The following is an 8,770-nucleotide window of genomic DNA, read 5'->3' as shown; positions in this document are numbered from 1 at the left end:
TGTGTGTGTGTGTGTGTGTATATATATATATATATATATATATATATATATATACATGTGTAAAATGAAAATAAAAAGAAAATGAGAGTAAAAAAGAAAAAAATCGTGCAGTCCAGTGTACTCTCCGTTAGAGCAACATACACTGTGGAGAAAGAATCTGGGAGCACGAATAAGAAAGATTAAAAAGAAAGTTTCTCTCGGTCGAAGAAGTGGAAAGATTCTCGCGATTACACTTTTGGAATGTAACTGTTTCGACATTAGCAACTGAATGTAAAAACGTGATAATTGGGACAAAAAGAAGGGAGGGATAGAGCTAAAAAGGCGTCCAGACAGTCAATGTCGGAAACGCGTGTCTCCTGCGAAGTTGTTTTAAAACGGAAAAAAAAAAAAAGAAAAGCGAGACATTTCGGGATACTTTGTCAAGTCTGTAAGGTATTTTAGCTGCGGCTACAGTCGTACCTCTTTTTTCCGAGTTACTCTCCAATATGCGCGATAAACGCTTGCGTCGTACAATTAAATATCTCGATTTTCTCGCTTATCTCGAAAGCTGTACTTCCAGCTGGAACTATCTCCTATATACTGGACAAAAATGAAAATTATCAACGGAGTACGGCTATCTTTTTTTTCGTTTTTACACAATTTTGATATTTTCGCAAAGAAAGAACGATATATAACAAACTTTACCAATTCTAATTCATTAATTAATAATTAACTCGCGTTATAATACTACACACACTTTCATGCTTCCGTATGAAACTTATCTTGTGTTTCATTATTACCTATGAAGACGATAAGTTTCTACGATTTGCATCTCACTCATTCTATTCTTCACATAGATGTATGAGACTGCTGTACGAAGATTTTAGAACGACACGTTTTCGCGATTTTACAACGCAATTTTACAATGTTAATAATTAAATCATTTAAAGATTATTAGAATTTGTTTTCGTGCCCCGACGATGGGAGGCAGCGTTGTGAAATGACGAGTTGAAAAGTGTAACTAAAAGTTAGTTCAAACGTAAAGGGATTATTTAATTTGGAATATGATATCATGGATTTATAGTGTACTCTCCTGAGGTTACAGAACTCATAAACTTACATTTAAAAACCGTATAATTACATTATTATTAGTTAAAAGCGGCAATTATATATGCATTTTTTTTAGGCTCAATTTTTTTTAGGCATTTACAGGCATACGAATTTAAGATACAGCTTATATCTTTTCTCTTTATCTTCAATTAATTTAAAAGTTCCACCCATATATATACTTCCGTATATACATACACGTTATATTACAGAGGGTACATTGCTTTCACTTATGTGTTTCATCGAAATAATAACGTAAACAGTAAAAAAGTGATAGGTCACGTTTTCTTCTTACGCCTGTAAATTAATGCCTCGGAAAAGAAGAAAATGCAAGAGAACCTTCGCGCGTTTCAAAAATCGATGGATTGTCATTCGTTAGTAAGATACATTCGACGAAACGAAAGCTTAGGAACTGGGAACGTATCTCGCGTATAGAACTTTGATGAAAGTCGAGTTACATTTAATGAGCAAACGATACACATTAAGATAGCGCACACGAATTCCCGGGACAATGCCTCTTTCCACAATCGAACAGCAATCTCACTTTTATGATCATCCGACACAGTCTATACGAATTATGCACACGCCATTCATACTATTTTTATCGATCACAAGCATTTTCTTATAATTATCATTACGAATAATTATCAGTTACTTTTTTTTTATTAAATAAGCAAGTCTGTGTAAAAATTTAATGTTTTTCGAATATTCAGCATTCTATCTTCACAGACATTTGACCAGACTTTGAGCTTACTTTGACATTTTCGAAACCCAGTTAGTGACCTTTTTTCCCCTTACTATTTTAAATTATCGAATGCTCCACGACTGGAAGAAGTAGCCACTCTGAGTTCTAAGTCAACCACATTATCTCAATATATTACACAACCACGCATTTACATTTTTCTGATTTACAGTCCGCACATCTTAATTTGCATTTATCGAGTAAAGTACGTTAACTGTGTATACATTTTGACCTTCATCATATTTCGACTCACCGATCATCGCTGATCTTCCATGATGATCGATTTAAGATTATAAGATCGTCTCATCTTAAATCGTTTCATCAATTTACGAATTCGAAATTACTTACAGATGTTTTATAGTACTTCTCATAGATTTCTCGATGTGATTAGTGCAGGTTTCTTCGATACTTCCCCATTGATTCGCCTGAAGATTCGCAGCTCTAAAGGCACCAAGAGATACTGCTGTTGACGCTGTTCGACTTTTCCCATTTAAGACTCGCTTTATGGTAGACCTGGTTGTTACAAGTCTTTGTAGAATTATCTTTTAAGCACTTTTTAAAATCGTACACTCATATAAATCAAGACGATCTTCGAAAATTTATAGAGATGTCTAACGTATATACACGCGTGATTTGTACGCTGGAAGTTCCCTTTATTCAAAGAAACAGGATACACCTCTTTTTCTCTCTCTTTCTCCGTCTTTTAAGAGAGATATTTTTCAATCAAAAGTTTCTAATTGTCAATACTGAAGTTCTGCGACACTGTCACAATCGTTGGAAATTTATGCAAGTACAATGTACATTGCTGGAATATATACTTTATCCTTCTATATTCTCCTGTCAACCGGTTATATATGTACATTGCTATTATTATCTCTTGAGGCACACTTTGCACCACTCGGCTCCATCAATCTTGCGCGTTTGACTCAAAGTAAGACAGACAATCCTCTGAACTTTACGTCTCGAGAGGAGCAACCGTACGCAACACATACAAGTATTTGGTCTCGCGTATCAATGTGATCGAGACTCATCGAACTAACTATTTGCAATGGAAGTGGTTACCAGTACAAAAGTTACTGTCATTGTCTATTTCCTTCGACACGGCGAACTTTCTCACTTCACTGTCCGCTATAGAACTGTATACGACCGGTTGTTACTGGCATTTCTTTCATGACAGCATCCCATGCTATTAACAAAAAAAAGAAACAAGAGTAGAATAAGTACAAAGAATAAGCAAGAATAAAGCAATGAATACCTCAGTTAAAGATGACAAAAAACGCTATGATGTCTTACCTAAGCCAACAAACGACACGATCTTATCATGATTGTATGTCTGCACATTCAACTCTTCCTCAGGCGCTACGTAAAGCATCGAGAAATCTTCCTTAGGTGGATGAAACTTCTCCATGATTCCGGGTGGCGGTGGAGGCGGTGGTGGCAGATATGTGGGTGGCGCAAATCTTGTGGGATAGCCCATGTATGGTAACGGTTGTACCATGACTGGATGCACGGGATGAGCGTTCGCCGGTGTCACGTGAGCGTTTGGTTGTTGCATGTGATAATTCGAGAACTTGTCGTATCTCACAGGTTTCTCGGTGAACAACGGCGGATTCCTCTCGAAATTGTTGGGCGGCGGTTTATTGACGAGCGGCGGTACTGGGGAAAAAACAGGATTCGTCGCGATTGTCGGAGTTTCGTCGTTGCCATTATCTTCCGAAAGCAACAACTCGTTTATTTCGAAACCAAACGTGAGTTCCGTCGGCAGATTGTTGTTCTTCGCGATGTCAGAGGATGTTTCGTCCAAAAGGATCACTGCGGGTCTAGAAGTCAAACTCTTTATCTGCTGCTCGGATGATTTTTGCGATTGATCTTTATCGGGCTGCATGTTGTGTGATTTTGTCTTCTTGTTTTCCACCTCATCGCGCTGTTGATTGTTATCTTGTTTCGAGTTTTGCGACTGACAGACTCCCACTTTTGTCGCATCGTGTTTCATCGCGGTATTCTGACACTCTTTCGTGACCCTCGCTAACTTCGAATCACCGCCGGTCATCTTGTTGTTGCTAGATTCGGGCTCGCCACTTTGCGAGTCCTGCATGGGTTTTGCAGTCTTCAACTTTTGCGCATCCGCGCAATCATGCGGCACAATTGTTGAATTAGCCTTGTTTTCGGACTGCGAGATATCAATATTATGCGATTTCTTAACTGTCTCCTCGTTATAAGAAGACGTGGATTTTTTAACGTGTTGCTCTTCGTGTGATCCCTGAGTTTGTACATTTTGATTACTGTGTACGTAATTCCTACGAGAGCGAGGATTATTGGCTCTCGGAAGCGTAACAGAATCTTTATTGTTAACGGTACAATTAGGATTGTTATCAGTATCTGGATTATAATTCATCGTTGTACCATTATTATTATATCTTGGTGTTACGGTGTTTGTCGCGACAGTCTCGTTTGAATTCGAACTGTAATTGCTAGAAGTCACGTTCTTCTGTTCCTTGTGGTCTGTTGCTTGCGTTAGGCTTTCATGCATTTTCTCAATATCTTGCACATATTTAAAGACTTGAATGTTCTTATTGATGGCCTCTTCCTGAGCTTCAGCTTTCTTTCTATCTGACGAATTTTTCATTTTCGTCAGAGTCGGCGAAAGTGGTTTCTCGAAAGCCAAACTCAAACTCGCTGCTGCATGGTTCGATTGTGTCTGTTGCTGTCTCGCTTTTCTCTCTGGATGCTGCAATTCATCTAAACTTGGATAATAATCTTGAGGCACTTTATCCGGTTCCGAAAAAGTCTTAGGCGGAACACTGGGCCATGACGACGTATTTAGCATAGCGGACATGGTCAGATTATGTGGCATGTTGATAGTAGCCATGCGTGCTATATCAGCGTAACTCGCTTGCGGAGTACCGCCCGACGATGTTACGACTTTAGACAAATTATGCTTCGAGGTATTCGATGTAACTGGCAACGAATGGACTGAATCCAAATCGCTACTATCCGCCGACTTGTCGCTGCAAGAAATTGTATATAAACATTGTATAGAAATTGTATATAAACAATTGCATATAAATTGTGTACAATGTATGTAAACATTAAAATCTTCGAATTAAGTGTCTAATCTAGGTCTGTCTGCAATTTAGCTTGCAAACATTACCTCTCCATTATCTTATTGAGTGAGATATACAGGAAACAAAAAAGGATAAAAAAGAAAACAATCATTGAGTAGAACTGTAGCATTATCCTTTTTTATTTTCTATATCATTCAACAAAATGAGAGAAAAGAAGCATTTCGCTCGCGAGCTAAGTTTTGAGCAGATCTAGTCGAATCATTTGTTATATATAAGCAATTGTTTAATTACCTCGGAGGCATACTGCTAGCTGATTTTCTTCGAAGTTCAGGAGAAAGAGGTGTTCTGTAATCATTAGAGAATCCTCTGGAATTTTGGAGATATGATCCCGATGTTGTTAGGTTTTGTGCCCTACTGCCACTGGAGCTTCTTCTTTGTTTTTTGCTCTTTTTCTTTTTCGTAACTACCAGAAACTCCGTCTCATGTTCCGGTTCCGGATTAATCTTTTTATTGGAATTACGACGACTCATGTAATCCTCCCCTGTATCGTTGCAATATATCGATTGACCTTCCTCTGTCCCCCAGGATCGTCTGTCGCCTCGACTATCGACTGTCGCATCTCCGGTGCTCCTTTGTTTTGGACGTCGCAGTGCTATATTTACTCCTATCATTATAAAAATTAACAGTATATTAAGAAAGAGATATATATAAATATATAATGCTTAAAGCTTTATATATACATAAATAAATAAATGATACCATGTTGACTGGATACGCTGCTGGCACCACTGGAACTGGGACTCTTTTCCGTCGTGAGATCCTCTAATTTTGTCTTCGAGATTTCTTCTAAGGAATTAGACTTCTTTAACTTGGAAGGCAATTGTTCTCTCTTTGTATCCTTCTCTCTGGTTCTCGGTTTTGTGCCAGAACTAGTTTTCACTCTAACGGGATTACCAGTCTTTCCTTTTTTGCTCTTGGATTCTTTATTCTCAATGAAGTTAATTAGACTGTCAATATCCTCGTTACGATGACCTTCGACATTTTCGGCATTATAAACTTTGACATTGTGTTCCTGAGTATGTTTCCTTCTGGGCTTCTTCCGTTCACCATTATAGGGCTGTACAGCGTTTCCGTTTTCATCCAATGATTTCTTTTCTCCCGACACGGATGGATCCTTCATCGTGATGTGCTGCGTTGTATACCTTGGACCTTCTGTGCACAAATCATATATTTACTAATAATTTTATTAATTTTTGAGACTTGAATAAAACATAAATAAATTTTCTTAAATATTCATAGAAAAATTTTTCAAAAGTTTAATATAACAGACATCACACATAGTAAGTGTACATACAATTAAAGCGTTATTTTTACCCATTGTTATATTCTGCGTTTGCCAAGACGCCGGCATCACGGAACATAAACTGGGTACAATTTTGCTTTGGCTAGTACTGGAACCATTTGAAGCCCCACTTATACCACATTTTACACTGTTGTGTGGTTGAAACAATGCCCCAGTCACCTCTGTACCATTAACAGACATTTTTGATTTCTCTTGCTTATGATCACGTATAGGAAACTCAATAGTGGTATCCACAGATGTCTGTCCTACTATATCGAAAGATGCCCGTGTGACATATTGTTGGATTGGTTTGCGCGGTTCAATAATTTTCAATTCAGTCCCTTCGTCATTTTCAGTGTCTAACGAACGAGGTCTCTGAATCCCACTCGCAGTAGACCCCACATTTCTTTCACTAATAGCACCTACCTAAAGTAGATAAAAAGTAGTATCTCTTAAATGTCGTATATTTTATCTTCACCAAAACACTTTTATAAAAATAGGAAATAATTTTCCTTGTTATTAAAATAAATCATTTGGAACCGATGTTAAACTATAGATCCCATGTATCTGCACAAAACTATAAAAAGATACACACTACCGAATATACAGAAGGGCTCACCATCCCTCCTCTAAGAGGCTACAGATTGAGGAGAGATCAATTAGCCAAATGGTACCTTACCTCAACATCGCCCAAGTCGATGACCATGTAATCCGATTTATATTCAGGAGGTGGATTATCTGACTCCAGCATCTCATTTGTTCCGAATTTTCCTTTGCTAACTTGTTTCTCTCGTGTTTCGTACTCTGCCTCTCCTAAACTATTAGCAGTGTCTCTTTTCAGTTTCCTTTTTTTCTTTCTCTTTTTCTTCTTTCTTTGTACTAGTATATGACGGTTTATCTAAAGACTTGGATTTTTCCTTATTGGTCCAATCATAAGCTGGCCGTTCTTCACAGAAGCTCTTCTTTATAAACAGATAAGAAAATATGTTGTTTATGTACGTAAATTTTCACTGTTACAATCTCATAATCACGAAAAAGATTTTTTAAATAAATATTAGATATAATTTATTAACAGCTAGTAAAACAGATTTATTTATGAATATCATTAAGTTCATATTAATATTCAATAATAAATACCTTTTTATCAAATATTAAATCTAAATTAGCCAAAGAAGCAAGGTTATGCGATGCATTTACATTTGACGGTAACGATCCACCTTCTCTCTGTCTAGCAGAGACACTGGGTCCCGGATTTTGCTTTTTGTTCTTGATCCTATCCTTTACGTAATTAAACGAATTGGAATAACCAATATTGTCAAATTCCGAACGTGCTAACTCTTGCAATGATGTGACATGTGGCAAATCTGTCTCGGACACATAATACTCCCGTTTCTGTTTTTTACGATTTGAACCCGAAAAACACCGTGAATTAGGTATTACTCTACGGCCTTCCTCAGTTTCATCTGCTTCTGCTTCTAACAAAAGTTCCTATAAAATACATCATTTTATATACATCTTACTCTCAATGCATTTTTATATGTAACTTTCACAAAGTAATTTCAAAGTACATACTTTAAAAATCTTAGACTTTCCTTCCCGATCTTTTGGACACTTGTATGTTATAGCTTCATCCAATAAAGCACGTAACTGTTTATCATTTAGCATAGACAGGGTCGTCGATTCTTCCTAAAAATAAGAACAACTGAAAAAATTATGTCATCCATGCCAGATTGCAGAGAGACTTATATTTTTGTACAATTTCCCTAACTTATAGCGTTTTTTCTTGGCTACATTATCGCCCACCAGTGCAACACTTAGATATTTCCTTGCTGGTGATAGGCGAACTCATTCAGTATAACGTTTCCATAGCTATAGTGTAGTGCAAATTTTATGCACGAAGTGGAGTTTTGCTACACGATCTCAAAGAGACAGTATAGAGCCAGTATGACATTAAAAATTTGAAAATGGAAGTCAACCAGCAGCAGAATTAAACACGATAGCATGAAGTAGTGTACACTATGGTGAATGTACACTTGTGTAGTGCAGCACTGATGCAGCACTTACATGCAACTGGTGTAGTGCGAGGTTACACTCAGGGTACGATCAACGCGATGCTGCAAACGCTTTGAAGCGTTTTTTAGTTTGTACAATTCTTTCTTCTAATTGGTCCATCAAATGCTTCAAAGTATTTGTAGCGAGATTTTGATCACAGCCTCAGTATCCCAAAAGAAAACGCTATTAGCTGTAAGTATTTTTTGAATAAAAATTAAATAAATTGATTTCTCCTAAGATTTTCTCTTATAATATTTATCTAATCATAAACATTTATGCTCTTAATAGAAAATATATTGTAACAAATATATACATCACAATGTTAAAAGTTTTGAGACAGGAATCGGCTCATATGCAAGTTGAATAGTAATAGATGTATTGGCAGATAGAGAATTTAAGGTTTCTCTTATTGGATCTGTAAAAGGCTTACAACAACCATATTGTGAAGCATTATATTTATATATATATATATATATATATATA

The 8,770-nt window shown here is 36.8% G+C and overlaps 1 protein-coding gene across 1 annotated transcript in view; it reads right to left on the bottom strand.

The window, feature by feature from the left end:
- Nucleotides 1-2,946: 2,946 nt before the first annotated feature.
- The window catches only part of LOC105625271 (actin cytoskeleton-regulatory complex protein PAN1), a 19,299-nt gene continuing 13,475 nt past the window's right edge, over nucleotides 2,947-8,770 (bottom strand). Inside the window, 9 exon segments of the mRNA XM_012206613.1 lie at nucleotides 2,947-3,014; nucleotides 3,122-4,836; nucleotides 5,185-5,557; nucleotides 5,653-6,105; nucleotides 6,268-6,661; nucleotides 6,915-7,076; nucleotides 7,078-7,197; nucleotides 7,373-7,723; nucleotides 7,808-7,921. Of these exon segments, the coding sequence (XP_012062003.1) occupies nucleotides 2,947-3,014; nucleotides 3,122-4,836; nucleotides 5,185-5,557; nucleotides 5,653-6,105; nucleotides 6,268-6,661; nucleotides 6,915-7,076; nucleotides 7,078-7,197; nucleotides 7,373-7,723; nucleotides 7,808-7,921 (3,750 nt within the window).

The sequence above is a fragment of the Atta cephalotes genome, assembly GCF_000143395.1.
Source record: "Atta cephalotes unplaced genomic scaffold scaffold00003, whole genome shotgun sequence".
Lineage (NCBI taxonomy): Eukaryota > Metazoa > Arthropoda > Insecta > Hymenoptera > Formicidae > Atta > Atta cephalotes.
The sequence above is the reverse complement of the archived record's forward strand: the minus strand, read 5'-3'. Positions and strand labels throughout refer to the sequence as shown.